The 18,881-nt window shown below is 39.8% G+C and overlaps 1 protein-coding gene across 2 annotated transcripts in view; it reads right to left on the bottom strand.

The window, feature by feature from the left end:
• Positions 1-4,703: 4,703 nt before the first annotated feature.
• fhit (fragile histidine triad diadenosine triphosphatase) overlaps positions 4,704-18,881 on the bottom strand; it is a 324,470-nt gene continuing 310,292 nt past the window's right edge. For both annotated transcript variants that reach the window (XM_030723868.1, XM_030723869.1), the window contains one exon: positions 4,704-5,970. In XM_030723868.1, coding sequence (XP_030579728.1) covers positions 5,872-5,970 — 99 coding nt within the window. In that variant the 3' untranslated portion in view covers positions 4,704-5,871. The remainder of the gene's footprint in view (positions 5,971-18,881) is intronic.

Genomic DNA, 18,881 nt, shown 5'->3' with positions numbered 1-18,881 from the left:
TCTGGGATCAGTTTGACCCCCCCTAAAGGCTGCACTATCTCCACAGGGCTAGTACTGGGAAGAGAAAGCTAACCAAATACTGCCTTTCCAGCTGCACTTGAGAAGTTAAAAAAAAAATACTCAGGTCCAATCTTTCTTTCATTCTAAATTAATAAACAAAATGTAAATGTATTGGATTTACATTTTTTATGTTCTATATATACAATGTAAAGAACACTTAATTTTCTGGCTGCGTACTGTGCATGTTTTATGCTTCACAGTTCAATTCAATTCAATTCAATTCAATTCAATTCAATTCAATTTTGTTTATCCAGTATAGCACTAAATTACAATGAACAGTCGCCTCAAGGTGCTTTGTATTGTGGGTAAAGACCCTACAATAATACAGAGAAAACCCAACAGTCAAAACGACCCCCTATGAGCAGCACTTGGTGACAGTGGGAAGGAAAAACTCCCTTTTAACAGGAAGAAACCTCCAGCGGAACCAGGCTCAGGGAGGGGCAGTCATCTGCTATGACTGGCTGGGGCTGAGGGGAGAGAGACAGGACAAAAGACACACTGTGGAAGAGAGACAGAGATTAATAATAACTAATGATTAAATGCAGAGTGGGGTATAAACAGAGTAAAAAGAGGTGGATGATAGAAACACTCTGTGCATCATGGGAACCCCTCCAGCAGCCTAGGCCTATAGAAGCATAACTAAGGAAGGGTTCAGGGTCACCCGATCCAGCCCTAACTATAAGCGTGATCATAAAGGAACGTTTTAAACCTAATCTTAAAAATAGAGAGGGTGTCTGTCTCCTGAATCCAAACTGGGAGCTGGTTCAACAGAAGAGGGGCCTGAAAGCTGAAGGCTCTGCCTCCCATTCTACTCTTAAGTATCCTAGGAGACTGATGTGCTTTGTTGGGTTGATATTGTACAATGAGATCTTTAAGATAAGATGGGGAGAAATCTGCTCTCTCTTTCTAGTTCCTGTCAGTACTCTAACTGCAGCATTTTGGATCAGCTGAAGGCTTTTCAGGGAGCTTTTAGGACAGCCTGATAATAATGAATTACAATAGTCCACCCTAGAAGTAATGAATGCATGAATTAGCTTTTGAGCACCGAGACAGAATGTTTCTAATTTTAGAAATACTGTATAAATGCAAAAAAGCAGGCCTACATAATTGTAACAAAATTTCTTCTCCACCGCTGTGTAATCCATTATTGTAAATTTAAATAAATAAATGATCAAACAAAAGAGGGTTTGCCGGGAATACAGTTAAATCTTCTATTTCTATGCCACATGTCAGAAAAAAAAAAACAGAGACTGTAATTAAAGCAGTGCGTGAGCTTATTTACATTTTGAGAGAAATGTCTAATAATAGATTAAATACCGTGTTGACAATATAATTTTCAGCATCTACATGGATGTTAAAATAACCCACTATAACTATTTTATGTCAACTGAGCACTGAATCAGAAAAACTATTAAGTGAGGACGAGGTGGAACAAATAAAGTTGGTTTGAGTTGTCCAATTAGGGTGGACAAGGCTAAGAGTCATGGATCTCCAACTAAGTAGAGGACTCACTCACTGGAGACTGAGGAGGGTTAACATGTTTATTTATAATGCTTGAGTGAAAAAACACAATCTGAGATGTTAATTAGCTTCTTTAACAAGATGCGTGCTCCTTGGTTTTCCCGTGAGGACACACACACTGTTACAGGTATCAGAAAGAGTTCTGGGAGTGGGCTGGGTCTGTGCAGAGATGAATGTTAATTCCAGCAGTTAACAAACTGACAGAAGAATGAACACAATAGGGAACCAGAGAGCAGACCTTGAGCTGATGCCAACAGAGGATTTCTCTGGTCTTAAATAGCCAGCCTTGATGAGCACACATGAGCAACCGGTGAGCTGATCAGGAAATGCAACACAGGTCAGGTTATGACAGGAAGGTGGGAAGACCTGGGGAAACACCCTCGCAACGAGGTAAACAGTCCACACCCACAAAAATCACAAATGAACACTGGCAGCATAGTGAGAGCAGGGGAGAATGAGAGATAGAAAAGAGACAAAAAGCAGACCCAGGACTCCAGGACCATAACGGTAAGAGTCAGCGTCAGAGCTACTGTGGCAGGCACGGCAGAGAGGACCTCAATGCAGGACATAAAGGCAAGAGATATACTTGTACTTCACTTTATTGTACACATTTAACAAGACTTGGTTGGTACCAGCTACATGAAAAAACTCAAAGACTTGAAACTAGAAAACATAAAGCACATGTTGGCTACACTGACAAGGACCCAACAAAGACAAGAGCAGACAATAAATACACAAGGGCTAATGAGGAGAGTGACAACAGATGGGATGACAGCTGATCATAATTACACAGAGGAGACAAAACTAAACACAAAGCACAAGGAACACGAGACTGTCAAAATAAAACAGCAAGTGACCAACCATGATGCACACGCAGACTTAACAACCTCACACAGAGGGAATCTAAACATATGACTAAACAGTCACCTACTGGAATACAGGCTGACAAGATGGGGAAGACAGACACGAGACAAGGGAGGGACACAAAGGTAAAACCACAGAGACAACTAAACTCTAAGACTAAGAGAAGGGAAACCTAAACCCTCACTCAAGGAGATAATGGGAAGGGAAACTAAACACAAAAAGGGGCCAAGACACAGGGCCAAACAGACACAGGAGCACAAAGACACGGTAAGATCAGAACACAGGGAAATCAAAATAACAACAAAATATAAATAACTGAAACCAAGGACAATACAAAAATAACAACAACCTGAGAAACTAAACTGCAAGAAAACTTAAAACACAAACAGAAATATACAACAAAAACAGATCATCACTAAAAGAACTCACAGGCCCAGGCCCATGACAGTTAGACTTTCAAATAAATTAAAACTCTGTCATGGTCTTTGGTGGATTGATAAGCTGGAGTGGAAGATTGCTGCTACTCCTCCTCCTCAGCCTGTGCTTCAAGCATTCTGACAGTTAGTGTGACTCGGGGGTGTTGATTCACTTTAATATATTCATCCTGGTGTAACCAGGTCTGCCTCTATAAATCAATATGTTCTAGAAATCAATATGTTCATCAATTATTAAATCATTTACTAACAGGGACTTGGAACAGAGAGACCTAATGTTTAATAATCCATATTTAACTGTTTTATTCTTTGGTGCAGTTGGAGATGCTATATTATTTTGGGTTTTAATTTTTATGCTAAAATAGTTTTTTGCTGATTTTGTTTGTTTTTTGTTGGTCTGGGAGCAGGCACCAACTGTATGTGGATTGGGTTTTGGGGAGTGTAATAAATTTGACCGGATTTCTAGAAATGAGAGCTACTCTACACAAAGTAGGATGGATGCCTTCTCTCCTAACAAGACCAGGTTTTCCCCAGGAAGTTTCCCAATTATCTTTAAAGCCCACATCATTTTTTGGACACCACTCAAGACAGCCAGCAATTTAAGGAGAACACACGGCTAAACATGTCACTCCTGGTCCAATTTGGGAGGGGCCCAGAAAAAAACTACTGAGTCCAACATTGTGTGGGCAAAGTTATATAGTGATTCAACATTAACTTTAGTGCCCTCTGATTCGTGTAACCAGATGTATTACTGTCAACGTGATTCATTATTTTATGAAATCTACGTTTATCATTAGCCAGTAGTTTCAGGGTTCCTTCTACATGAATGTCACCTGCTCTGCTCTTAACATTAACAGTCAAGATATAATGGAAATACATCACATGGCATATTTCATCATGTTAATTCAATAATTTCAAGTAATTGGTTTCTGTATAAGGTTTTCATTCTCTCAGACTGTTGTGGAGGAATTTTGGCCCACTGTTCTTTACAACATTGTTTTAGTTGATTGAGGTTTGTGGGCATTTGTTTCTACACAACTGTCTTAAGATCCTGTCACACCATTTCGAACAAGTTGATGGTTGGAATTTGGCCCATTACAATACATTGATTCTTTGCTTTCTCCGCCCTTCTGTTGTGTTGGATTTGCTGGTGTGCTTGGGATTAATGGCCCTCATTTATTATATGCATGAAAACATTCTTACCCTGTGCAAAAGTCAAGGGTGTAAGCAAAAGCACCATCAGATTTATGAAACATACTGGCCTATTTTGTTAGTAAATCAGAATAATTCTGAACCAACAAATTTGTGCAACATTGCACATTGCACAAATTTGTGCAATGTGCATATAATCAGCATACTATCTGCATATGCCCACACCCCTATTTCTCTATATAAGCATTCATGTTTACCTCAAGGCAAAGTGGAGATGTTTCAAGAGAAGCCTGCACCTCTCATGCAAGGAAGCAGGAACAAGTCTAACTAAAGAAAGTGAAATAATTGTGTCCAAAGAAGCAGACACTGTTTTCCAAACTGTTTCCACTGGGGCAACAACAGTAAAAAACAAACAAACAATGAGTTATGACTGTTTATGGCAGCAACATTCAGCAAAAAAAAAAAAAAAAAAAAAAAAAAAAAAGCTTTATTTGGATATTATTTGTCAAAAATGGATACATTAAAACCATTAATTAGAAACAAAGAATCCACACATAATTGAATATTAGTGAATAGTAAACAATTATTCAGCCACTGCTGACCCAGCCACAGAGTGAAGAAAGGAGTCCAAAAGAGAAACAAACACAGTTTCAATTTGTTTTATTAGTCACTTCCAGGTGATCAAAGTCTGAAAATCTTACTGTTGTTGTCACTGGCATTCTGTTTGTTTACCAAAAGTAAAATGAACACATAAGCACTGTACATTTTACATTTTAAATCTTACAATGAAATTATTTTAGTTTGAGTCTGCATAAATCTATAGAGAAGGTACTTTGAGACAAATGTGTTTCACTATGTTTACCACATTTGTATAACATTTTTCTATGTTCGTATTAGCATGTGACAGAAATTAGAGCTGAGGCTGATAAAATTACATTAGCCCTAGCCTCAAAAGCCATTGTGGATGTTTGCATTAAATTGCCCAAATGAGAATCTTTCTTATGTTTATGCAGTTATTTCAGAATTTAGGCTTGTTGCACACATTTACAAGTAGGTCACAGATTTAATTTTAATTGAATAAAACTCTTGGGCAGTCAATTCCATTCTTCTTATTAAGATACCTCAGATAAGATGGCAAGCATTTGATATCCAGTAATATTTATCCATGAAGCCAGATGGCACAAATCAATTAGTTAAGCCATAGGCCTTTCCTTAAGACATAAATGTCTGGAGGGTTTTTATTTTTGACTGGTAGATTCAGATAAAAGTGATGTTATTGTCCTTGGCCCCCAAAATCTCTGAAACAGTGTCCAAGTGTATAAACAGATACTACAATACAGTAATAATATGAGGAACTGTGGAGTTATTTTTGACCAGGACATGTTCTTTAACTTTTGCATTAAAAAACTCTCTATGACTGCCTTCATTTCTCTGCACAATATTGCTGAAGTAAGGAGTGAAAAACAAGTTCATTCATTGGTTATTTCTACTTTTTCTACTACTATAAAATCTGAATTGAAAATAAAGGTAATAAGCAAATAAAGTATAAAAACAACCTATGAAATAATTCAGATTATATATCAGTTCACAAATGTCAACTTCATGGTGGTGTTAGACAATAAATCAGAGGATCACCAAAGACATTCAAGTCTGAAAAAGTTTAAAGATTTTAAATTTTCAGCCAATCCATCATGTAGATTCAAAGATATTTCACAGAATGGGTTCAAACTCTCTGCCTTCTTCTGGCAGTCACTAGATTGTCTGCAAAATGTGTTTGCAACATTTAATCACATCCAGTAGTTTGCACAGAAGTATTGGAACATTTTACTATTTAGGGTTTCTAGAGCTGTTTCCTAAGATCTGAAGCTTCTGCCGCCATTTCCTCCTCTGATCTCCACTTGGATGGAATGTCCTCATCATCTCGATCATGCTTCTGTAGCTACAAAGACAATGTAACAACATAATGTCAGAACAAACACGGTTTGTTTAATTGTTTTCTGTATTAGTCTGTCCTTGACAATGCACAGAAATCTCAACTTATATTGGACTTTTTTTTTATAGAGTGCAAATATTCTTCCTCAAAACTCAGCTCATTATGGAGGTTCATTAGTCATTCTTTCAATTCAATTCAAGTCAAGTCAGTTGTATTTATATAGTACCAAATCAACTGTAATTATTGTAACGTCTTTACCTTTCAATATAATGCACCTTGAAGCGACTGTTTGTTGTGATATGGCAATATATAAATAAAATTGAATTTAATTGAATAGAAAAATCACAACAAACAGTCACGTTAAGGCACTTTATATTGTAAGGTAAAGACCCTAAAATAATTACAGAGAAAACCCAACAATCAAAAGAACCCCCTGTGAGCAAGGACTGGGCGACAGTGGGAAGGAAAAACTCCCCTTTAACAGGAAGAAACCTCCATCAGAACCAGGCTCAGGGGAGGGGGGGGGGGGGGGGGGGGGGGGGGGGGGGGGGGGGGGCATCTGCTGTGAGGGGAGAGAGGGACAGGATAAAAGACATGTTGTGGAAGAGAAACTGAGATTAATAACACCACATGATTAAATGCACAGCAGTGTATAAACAGATTGAAAATAGATGAATGAAAAAGAAACACAGAGGAGTGGTGAAGGTGATTCCCTCTCCAGCGCCCGAATGGTCCACTGTGTTGCCAGGCTGAGTGAGGGGTATTTCTCTGGTAGCAACCGAGGAAGTGTCATACTGCTCTGGAGCAGGTGGCCGGGCAGAACTTGACTTGATTACTCAGGTGGTCCCGCACCGGAGAGCATGGAGTATCCACATTTTTGAGTGGGTAAAATTTGTTGACCAGCTGAATGGCCTCTGGGTGTAAACATGGAGGACGTTTAGCATGGCACTTGCTGTTCTTTACAACCCAGGGCTCTGTGCTGAAGGACATAGACGTGGGACTTTGGTTTAGCAGCAAGGATGGGCCACATCTTATCAGCCACAGTCAAGTCAAGTCAAGTCAAGTCAAGTTTATTTATATAGCACAACAACAGTTGACCAAAGTGCTGTATATAAATGTAGAATTTAGAATCAATTTAGGACCAAATCATTGTACATAAATTTAGACTCAAGAATCAATTAAGAACCAAACTTTTGCCCATCACCAAAAGTGATGGGCAAAAGTACACTGCTCCAAAAAAAAAAAAGGGAACACTTAAACAACACAATATAACTCCAAGTAAATCAAACTTCTGTGAAATCAAACTGTCCACTTAGGAAGCAACACTGATTGACAATCAATTTGAGCTGTGGCAAGAAGGTTTGCTGTGTCTGTCAGCGTAGTGTCCAGAGGCTGGAGGCGCTACCAGGAGACAGGTCAGTACACCAGGAGACGTGGAGGAGGCCGTAGGAGGGCAACAACCCATCAGCAGGACCGCTACCTCCGTCTTTGTGCAAGGAGGAACAGGAGGAGCACTGCCAGAGCCCTGCAAAATGACCTCCAGCAGGCCACGGTTAGAAACCGACTCCATGAGGATGGTGTGAGGGCCCGACGTCCACAGATGGGGGTTGTGCTCACAGCCCAACACCATGCAGGATGCTTGGTATTTGCCAGAGAACACCAGGATTGGCAAATTTGCCACTGACGCCCTGTGCTGTTCACAGATGAAAGCAGGTTCACACTGAGCACATGTGACACACATGACAGAGACGCCGTGGAGAGCGATCTGCTGCCTGCAACATCCTTCAGCATGACTGGTTTGGCAGTGGGTCAGTAATGGTGTGGGGTGGCATTTCTTTGGAGGGCCACACAGCCCTCCATGTGCTCGCCAGAGGTAGCATGACTGCCATTAGGTACCGAGATGAGATCCTCAGACCCCTTGTGAGGCCATATGCTGGTGCGGTTGGCCCTGGGTTCCTCCTAATGCAGGACAATGCTAGACCTCATGTGGCTGGAGTGTGTCAGCAGTTCCTGCAAGATGAAGGCATTGAAGCTATGGACTGGCCTGCCAGTTCCCCAGACATGAATCTGATTGAGCACATCTGGAACATCATGTCTCGCTCCATCCACCAACGTCACGTTGCATCACAGACTGTCCAGGAGTTGGCGGATACTTTAGTCCAGGTCTGGGAGGAGATCCCTCAGGAGACCATCCACCACCTCATCAGGAGCATGCCCAGGCATTGTAGGGAGGTCATACAGGCACGTGGAGGCCACACACAATACTGAGCCTCATTTTGACTTGTTTTAAGGACATTACATCAAAGTTGGATCAGCCTGCAGTGTGTTTTTCCACTTTAATTTTGTATGTGACACCAAATCCAGGCCTCCATTGGTTAATAAATTTGATTTCCATTGATGATTTTTGTGTGATTTTGCTGTCAGCACATTCAACTTTGTACAGAACAAAGTATTCAATGAGAATATTTCATTCATTCAGATCTAGGATGTGTTATTTGAGTGTTCCTTTTATTTTTTTGAGCAGTGCAGAATGGGAGACAGAGCCTTACGACACCCTCTCTACTTTGCAGACTGGGCTTAACACTTTCCTTATTCATCAAGATTATAGTTGGGGCTGGATCAGGTGCCCTGAACCCTCCCTTAGTTAAATGTAATAGGCTTCCCATGATGCACTGACTTTCACTCACCTTTTGTCACTCTCTGTGTTTATACACCTCTCAACCATTCATGGGTCTCTTCCTGTTAAAAGGGAGTTTTTCCTTCCCACTGTTGCCGACAAGTCAACAGTAAGAGAAAAAGGCCTTTTACCACTTGGGCATTTGATTTTCTTTCAGAGATGGGCATAAAAAAAACCATCAACAAACAGGCCATTGTTATATGTACACACACACACACACACACACACACACACACACACACACACACACACACACACACACACACACACACACACACACACACAAGTGTGTTTTGCTATCTTTGTGGGGAATTTCCATTGACTTCCATTCATTTCTACAGCCTAAACCTTACCTTTACCCTTTTCCTAACCCTAACCATCACATACCTAACCCTAACCCTAACCTAAACTCAATTCATACCTTAGCCCTAACTCTGACCCCTGACCCAAAAACAGGGTTTCCCCTTGTGGGGACAAGGCTCCAGTCCCCACAAGGAGCAATTGGTCCCCACAACGTAGTATATGTCAGGAAAATCGTCCCCACAAGGTATTATAAACATACGCACACACACACACACACAATCTACTCTCAATGGCACAGCGTTACCAAACCCGATGTGTACATAGAGCTTCTACATTTGGAAATTCCTTGGAAATGTCCTTTTGGCAACTAAATGACTCCAATTTACATTGCATTTTATTTTCACAACATTACCAATGCACTAACCATGCACCAATGCATGTCTTGATATTCTTCCAGACAGTCTTGCACTGACCAGTCTTATGTTGCTTTCCTTTTTTTGCCTTTATGTATAGTTTCATGCAGCAGGACCCTTATGTCTCCAAACTGAAGGAGGACTGTTTACAATTTACACAGGTGGCAAAGCAGTGGTACCTTCAATAATTATTTAAATTATGTGCCTTCCTCATTCCAAACTTGCATAAGTCTATTACTTAAACACAGTGACTTTGAGCTGCTGCACAAAGTCACTGTTTCTACAGTGAAGTCAATGGAAACAAATTGGTTTCCTCCACATGCCTTCAGCATGTCCAATCATAATGTCATAAAATAAGTCAGTAGTACACATAGAAAATAACAGCAGCTTTTGGAGATGTAGGAATAAAAAAAAAATCAGCTTACATGCATCTCAAACCAGTCAGTAAATTGTTTGTGTAATAGAGGTTTTACCAGGCTAAAGATCCAAATCATGCTGGCCAATTAAAAGGCCGTCCCCTCCATGTCACTTGAAGTCCATAGATCACAGGATGCCAGGGGAAAATGTCAACTACTACAGAAACTGCTTTACTGCATGCTCAGACTTTGTTGATTGGTTATGCAAACTGATGGATGGCAGCTGAATTACTCAATGCAGTCTTACAACATTTACTGAAATAGTCATAAGTTTATTATAATTGATCACTTTATATGGAGAAATCTCACTTTTGGGTCCATTTAAGCACAAAAATTACTTCTTGATATTTTTTTTTTTTTTTTAATTTTGACATTGTGATAAATTTTGTTGTTTTTAGTACAAGTGTCAGATAAATTTTAGAGCCAATAAAGGCATTTCTTAAGTAAACATATGCCCTGTCATATCAAATATTTAAGATGATATCTTTGTAAACTACTTTCCACCAATTACTAAACCATTTTCCTCTGACCAATCACTGTTGGGAATTATGACAAATTGACCTCTAATGCACCACAAAAATCTAGTTTCCAAAAGAGGCAATGAATCTCAAAGGATCACTGTTAAGATTGACAGCTGATTGAGCTGAATTTTTTCTTCTACAATAACATGCTTGGGTAGCTGTCATGATGGAAATGTGGCATAAACACCAGATGTCTAAACAGATGAGTGTTTTTCCCAAGAAAGTGTGTGAAATTGTGGATTTATTTAAGAGTCACAATGGCCTTTGTTTTAATGTGCATCTTCTTTATCTCTAATGAGCTCCACCAGGAGTGCAGAGCCATGTCTAAATGACTGACATGTAAGCAGTAGGGATTTGATCAGTGCACCATGACAGTGAAGTGGCAAAATTACTGCTGTCAGTAAGCAGCACAAAACCCTGACTGCCTCTCCCTCTGGGGAATTGAAATAAATATGCAAATATCTCCTGACAGATACTGTGTCAGAACAAAATGTGGTATGTGATGTTTGTGGTGTTTATTTAACATCAACACAGCCAAAGACTACCTTATGCCAATTTGACCTTGGCCTGTCAAAACTGAATACCTTCATGTAAACAAAGTAACAGCTGCTGCTGAGTCTAAAATCAATGAGAAGCTGAACTCAAATATGATTTTATGATTTCTTTGATCTGTGGTTTTTCCAGGGTGCAATGACTTACAGCATACATCTTTAATGACTTTAAAAAATTAGAATCGGTGCAAAGTTTACATTTTTGGGCGATTTTCTCTAATCCACACAGGGTCGACAGTATACATACAGGGTCAAATATACTAATATTTGGTTAAATGTCTCTTAGCAAGTTACACATCAACCAGACACTTTTGGTAGCCATCAATACACTCATGGCATAATTCTGGCAGGATAATTGACCACTCTTCTTGTCGGAAACTGGTTGGTTTCCTGGCTTTGAAGCAGAGTTTACAAATTTTCAATAGAGTTGAGGTGTTGCTGCTTTGTTTTCCTGTTGGAACTAGTTTCAGGAATGTCTCATAACAAACTACCTTGTTATACAATAACTGACAGAAATGTTGAAATGGTGAAAAGGTTTCAGTGCTCTGAATCACCTCTGTCATCTATCAAGCTCATAATTTGGTAATTCAACAGAATCAGCAATTTATAATAACTTATTATTATTATTCACCAGAGGCTACACTCTGAATGCATTCCATTTGACATTATAGCTCAAAAAATTAAATCAACAATAACCCTTGTTAACTGGCAAAGTACTCATTGGTGATTGGTATAGCTGATACGAATTCAGTTTAATTTAATTTAATTCAGTTCAATTAAATTCAGTGTAACCTTATTTATATAGCACCAAATCACAACAGTTGCCTGACGGTGCTTTACTAATGTGAAGCCAAGGTGTGTGTAAGGAGTTGAACAGTAGAAAGACTATATGGTGTTTAGTCTTTCTACTGTTCAAGTGGAGGAAATAATTATTTGGTCTCCTGCTGAATCTGAAAGTTTGCTCACTTACAAAGAAATGAACAGAAAGAAATCTCATTTTTATGGGAGTTTTTTTTAATGCAGAGAGAATGAATATCAGACAAGAGACAAAGGTGCAACCATTTTACACTTTACTGTTAGATCTACTGCATCCAGCTGGTGATGAATGCCCTAACTGACACTATCGAATAGTGTTGAGATACTCGGTATTTGATAGTATTCTGATTAGTTTAAAAACAGGCAATGCCCTTTGCCAGATGAGCTGCATCTGTCTAAAAAGATGAAACATCACATTGACAAGAACACAGACTGCAGATTTTCCACGGCTCATCATGTCAGTTGTAAGTAAAAATTCCCTTTTAAAATGCTCTATCATAAAAACCTCCTCATAATTATACCATATACTGACATTCTTATTGATTTGAAGTAGCTGCCCTATATTTTTTGTTCGCTGAAAAATTTATAGAATTAAGGCACAAATCCAAACCCACCAAGCCTCTTTAAGTTTCTAATTGTGAGTAATTACAGTTAATTCAACCTCTGAGAAGATAATGGGGGTCTCTGTGTGGGTGGTAATACAGTGTCCCACTTATTAAATGCTGCACCATTCTCTTCCCTTGACATTCAGCTTCCTCACTGAGGGGGTGTAATATGCAGGGCTATTTTCCTGAGAGTCCGTATTTATCCATGTGGACCACAAAATTGCTGTTATGCCATTTAAAATGGTATTTTGGGGATTTGAATTTGAATTGTGTTTATTTGTCAACTCAAATTATGTTAAATTATGTGTGAAAGTATAATTAAACTAGAGGAAATTATCTTTTTTATAGATTTTAATTTATAAGGTCACTGTAATTTTTGTTACTTCTGATCATTTTCAGCATTGTCAGTTCTCTCTCAGTCAGTCAGATAGGATGCAGTGTTGGAAATCCTAACCACTAAACTAAACAACTTTAGAGGACTTCCCATAATATGAAGATAAAATTGTGCATACCTTCATTAAATAAAATAAATTATTGCATAAAAAAAAAAAAAAATAATAATTCTGAGGGAATCAGGTGGGAAAATGTTTTCAGACTTGGTTGATCTTATACAGAATGATCCACTGAATGTTTTCAGTGAATACCTCACTACAAAAAATGAAGAGAAAAAGTGGGACAGAGTGATCAAGTGAGTGCAGGGAACAACTATTAAATGACCCAGTAAAATACCAGCCCATAGACTCAAAATCCAAAAGGAGTTGAGCCATGAAGTTTGGCATATGTGTCCTTGACTCTTCAAACATGATATTTATATTCCTGGATGTTTAGTTCACTTGTACCCCTTAGCTGTATTTACAGATGCAGCCACCGAAAATGGCCGGCCGATCCGTGACGCGACCTTGGCCGGTCCTTGGCCGATTCGTGGCCGAACCTCGGCCTAAACGCGATCCCCCGCTAATGACGTAGGAATTCCGGCCACTGGTGGGAACGCCCCTAAGCAGCATTTGGGGAAAATGGTGGTAATGTCTTGTTGATCCACCAGGAGGAGCAGTAATAGTGGAAGCGCATTCATTTACAGCCCGCTGTATACTGTACCAAGGATCCTCACATCATTGAACTGTAATTGTAAGCGGAACTGTCCATTAAAAACAATAGAAAGATGAGAGTAAAGCGGTCATTATAGTGGAGCAGTGAGTATTGTCTGGAGGGACGGGCTGGGCTTGAAGTTCAGCCCGGGACCTCGGACAGGCTCTGAGCGCTGCACCGCCAGCGAAACTGGGTAAAAAAATAATTAAAATAATTCTGATCACCAGCCGGTTTGGCCTGGGAATGACCTGGGAAGCCTAATCCTCTCATCAGTGTCACATTGTTCTTCCAAGTCTTCACAATGTTAAGCTTTTTGTTTGTTTATATTTTCCCTTTTATTTTATAATCAAAACTGCCACCAAAATGACTCCTTCCCAAACTAATAATACCGGCAGTCGTTATTGTATGTTGAGCTAGGGTTAGGGTTAGTAATTGCATAATAAGTGGATTAATATTTACTTCTTTGACTCTCCTCCACCTGCTTCATCAAACCTCAGCAGTAACATATATGAAGGCAGCAGCTGACACAGTAACAGTGAGCGCAGCGCACTGTGCAGTCTAAACTCTGCTCTGATGAATTATATGAATGTACAGCGAGTCAATCAGGATTGTGAAACGTCAGCTGCAGAGTCTCCATCATCAGAGCCCTGCCCGGTTCATTTTCCATTTTATAAACAATACTTTAGAGGTTTTAGTGAAGTCACACTGTGACAGTGACGTGCATTAGTGTGTGTGTGTCATCAGTGGCTATAAAAGGCCTTTTCTTAAAGGATAAAGTGGTGTTTGAGCCACAGTTACGACGGAGCGGCGGCTCTTTGAAATGGGACGCAGCCTTCCTGCGGCAGACAGCTAGCAGCAGGAACCGGACGCGCCAGGTTAGCCTAAGAAGCTACTGAGGCGTCCGTGACAACCACCATAGAAACAGCCTTTTAAGACCGTTTTAAAAACATCCTCAGAGTTCAAACGAGCAAAAATATATGATTTGAAACAGTTACAGCCGCAGAGCTGTGGCGGCTTCTTTAAACGTTGTTTACATAGATGATCGTGAATGATACGATGTAGCTAGCAGTGTAGCTAGCAGTGAATGAGGTGACGTCATTGTGTGCGCATTTCACAGCTGTCTGTCTCAGTCTGTTGTTGATATTACTCCAATTAACATGTGTTTACTTTCTCTGGACCATCTCAGGTCCACCGTTACAATTTCAGCCTACAAAATGATTTAAATATGAACACACACTCTAACATCAGTGCGCTTTATGAAGTCCAATCCTTAAAATAAATATTATGTTTGTAAACATTCATGTCTCTGAAATAAGTACAGATGTTCATGTTTGTCATTACCATTTTATTTGTTTAGAGAATTGTGAACTTCACATTGTGTATCTAATCAGAGTCTCAGCAACCTTCAGTCAGAGACTGAGACTGGATCACAGCTTTAACCTCTGCAGAGTCACAGACAGACACAAACCTTCCAAATCACACACAAGCAGCCCAGTCTCATTATTTTTGGATGCCTCTACTGTACACTACACTGTGATCAATATATTAAAAATTATAAATGAAAAGATAACATTCACATAAAGCTGTTTGAAAGTAAAATTAATAGGTACTTTCCAATAATATTTTTAAGGATCTCTGTCAGAGACCAGACAGAGCCATGACTCTCAAGAACCAGAGACTGAAATATGGAAAGAAAAAATCCCTATGAGAAATAAATGTGCAACAGTAAATATTTTGTCCAGTGGAAAATAAACGTTTTGAATCAAAAGCTTCGGATATCATCAAACCAGAAAAATAGAACTCATTTTTTTCTTTAATAACACACCTTAGCATGTAGTAATGTGACACATTTCCAAACAACAATACATAGATTTCATTCAATGTTTTGATTGTGGCAGTGAAAACACATGTTGCTGTGTGAGTGTGACTGGCAGCCTGTGCACTGAGACCATGAAGCCCACTTCTCTGAAGCAGCTTCTTCTTCTTCTTGGCATCAAAACAGAGGTGGGAGAAATCTACCAAAAGGAGAAAGAACATCTGAGGTGAAACCAGTCAGGACAAATGATTAAATTATATATAGTAGTTCAATACAGCCTCTCAGGTAGCTTTGTGTTGATTTCAGCTCACTGCTCCTGTCTGTGGACCCGTGGTTTTTAATGTTTGTAACCATTTAACTTCCATTCATCTATTTAACTCAGGGAGGAGAAATGTCAGGTTGGTGCAGGCTGGTGAGTTTAGGAGGGAGGTGCGTTTGGTTCTCTGTTGTCATTATCTGAAAGATTTGGTTCACCCTGTGGCTGGGCTGTATCTGGGGTTACGTTGGACCTGTCACACTTAGCAAGTTTCCCAGGTTGGTGTTTATGGTTTAGAACTTCTAGTTCTGGAGCAGCATCTGTGGCTGTGTAGGGTCCCATTGGTTTTTGCTGTTTCTCCAGATCTGCGTTGGAAATTAGGTTATTGATCTCAGTGCATTCTTAAACAGGCTGAACAAGGTTATATATCGTCACCCTCCTAAAAAAATGGTCAAAGACATTTTTTAAATTTTATTTTTGTCCAAATTAAATTTTCAACATTCAGTTCAGTTTTTTGTGTTTTCTGAAAAGCCTGAAAAAAATCAAGGGAGGGTGACGACATGTTTCATGGCTAAATAACATAACTGCTGCAGTCTGATGGTGATAGCAAGATCTGAAGCAGTGGGTGACGAGGAAGAGGAGGAATACAACAATTTGAAGAGATCCCTCAGTCTACAGTCAGCACAACGGCTACATTAGTGGCTGTTTGAGTTTCCTTCCATCTGCTGTGAACCTGAAGCACGGAGAACACAAAACATCTCTTCCAAATCTGGGATCTCAATTACAAATTTGTTCTTATTATAGGTGAAATATGTGTTGTGACCTGGCTTTTTATACACCTGGCGACCCTGGGTCATCAGTGGTAACCCATCCCCACCCCCACACCCATCCCACACACATTCCGATCTACTGGCCCCGTGTACATAACAAAAGGTGGCCTAATGAGATGTAAACTGCCATTTGGAGGCGCTTGGTAGAAAAAGGAGTAGTGTGAAAATGCTGGTAGTTCTAGTGGTCCAAGTTGTTCACCCACTCTACTCTAAGTCTCAGAGTGGGCTTGGTTTGTGGCCTGAACTTGAGTTCAAGCTTCTCCAAACTCCACTGGTGTTGCTCTGCTGTAGCTGGTCCTCCATCTTCTTTCTGTAGGTGTTTTTTCCATCCCTGATTTTCCTTCTGTGATCCTTCTGCACAGCTCTCAGCTCCTCCTTATTTCCTGATCTAAAGGTTCTCTTCTTCTCCTTCAGGAGAGCCTTTGTTTCAGAGCCACAGTTATGTACAACAAGTAATACTCAAGTGAATGTTAAACATGTATTAAAAGAAAAATGATTCAGCTCAGCTCACAAGAAACTGCTGGATACTATTCTGGAAATGCCTAATGAATACAAGGCCACTGTGAGCAATGACAAACCTTTAAACATGATAACCAAAAAGTACACATTAAGTATCATTGCTCACCTTTATTTATGAGAGTGTCACTTCTCAAAATGATTGCATGCTGTCAGCTCTCATGGGTGAAGTTTGGCTTTGAGGGTTGGAGAAGAAGCTTTCCAGCACCTTTGGATTTCCAATTCAGTTCTGAAAGAGCAAAGACACAAACTACAATGATGTATGAAGTGGAAATGTTTGATTGTTGCTGCAGCACTAAACAGGTTTACAAACTGGTAGCTGATATAGCCTGAATATTAAAGATGAACCTCCTCTTCCACAAAAATGCCAAAAATTACTGATTCATTAATATGTAAAACATATTAATGAATCAGTAACAAAATTATGGTGTTGAAAGTAAGTAGCCTGATGCTTCTAGATTAGTGATTCCAAAGCAGGCTGAGTCAAAACCTGAGATGGAGACTGGGTTTGTTTAAAGCTGAGGACAGTGAATCAGTCCCTGCTCACTGACAGGATTCCCAGAGTCTGGAAGCTAATACACTGTAAGTAATACACTGTAATACACTGTAAGTTTCAGCTCATTGTCAGGTGCTGGCAGATTTCATGGATCCTCAGGTTTGTCACAGAGGATCACAACAGTCACCTCAAGGCTCTTTCCACAGAAGAGCTGAAGGCTCTGCATCCCATTCTACTCTTAAGTATCATAGGAACCACAAGTAAGCCAGCAGTCTGAAGTATAAACAGACTGCTCTTTGTTTATATAGTGAATATAAGAAACTTGCTAATATAAGGTTTGTTTACAGTGAATATAAAGAAATCACGGGAACCTCCCCAGCAGTCTAGGCCTATAGCAGCATAACTAAGAGAGGCTTCAGGGTCACCTGATCCAGCAACTGTGTTCAGACCAGTATCATTTTATTTTACATTGTGATAAGCCTGGGTCAGTTCAATGCAGATTAAACGAAGCACTGTACTCGCAGATATTGAATATGGATGCACTGAAGCTCATCAGGATATTTATTTGGAATCTGTGGCTGAAAATAATCATTTTACTTAACTAGTAAGTCCAGAAGCTCATATTTCTGTCATAACATTGTTTAATAGTGAACGCTTTCCTACGATATCCGCTAACATTTGCACAGAAAATTTAAGCTAGCGTCTCAAAGACGGCAAAACCCGCAATAATCTCTACAAATGCATCTCAGAGTTGGGATATCAGCGCTCTCTTACACCACATTAATCTAATTTCAAGTGCTTATTGAACTCACTGCCTTAATAATATCACTATATAAACGCTGTCCATTGAAATCCTCTTACCTGAACACTGCAGCATCCGCCGGAAGTCAGCGAGCATGGCTTCTGTAGTCCTTCTTCTGTAGTCCTTCATCCATCTGTCAGTGATCCTCCGTTAGAACGATAACTACCTTCTCGACTGACTACGAGGTGCAGACGGCCCTTGCTGGCCCATATCTACAGGCCTGAAAACCGCTAATAAAGTCAGTAATTACCTGATAACACCCGAAGCGGGTGAACTAATGCAATTAGCTGGACAGCAACGGGAATACGCGTGACCGTGGTTACGGCCGATGGGGGTCATGGGTACTGTAGTTCATTTATTTATTCATCGTTGGTTCATGGATTTAACACAGAGGAAAAACGGCTTCAGACCACGGAACTCACAGAAAAAATTGGACACCGAATATAGCACTAACCATAAACACGTAAATATAAATTTAGACCTAAAAAGCCCCACAAATGTCATCGTTACAACCATAAGCAGCACCCCACATTAAATGAAACAAGGAGAAATTCATGTCAAAAGGAAAAGTGGCGCTTAAGGATCGCAATTAAAGGCATAATTCAGCTTCTGAGCTTCCAGTTCAAAAGAAAAGGGGGGAAAAAAGGGGGACAGGGGGCAAAAAAAAAAAAACAAAAAAAAACTATACTGCAGCTTAGAAGCCGTGCTCAGAGGCACGAACTTTATCCCACTGCATTTCAGGCAGGTTAGAAGTCGTGCCGAGTAACACGAAAAAAGAGGGAATTCGTGTTCATGAGCACGAATCAATAGATT

Source organism: Archocentrus centrarchus, unplaced genomic scaffold (assembly GCF_007364275.1).
Source record: "Archocentrus centrarchus isolate MPI-CPG fArcCen1 unplaced genomic scaffold, fArcCen1 scaffold_29_ctg1, whole genome shotgun sequence".
NCBI classification, from domain to species: domain Eukaryota; kingdom Metazoa; phylum Chordata; class Actinopteri; order Cichliformes; family Cichlidae; genus Archocentrus; species Archocentrus centrarchus.
The sequence above is the reverse complement of the archived record's forward strand: the minus strand, read 5'-3'. Positions and strand labels throughout refer to the sequence as shown.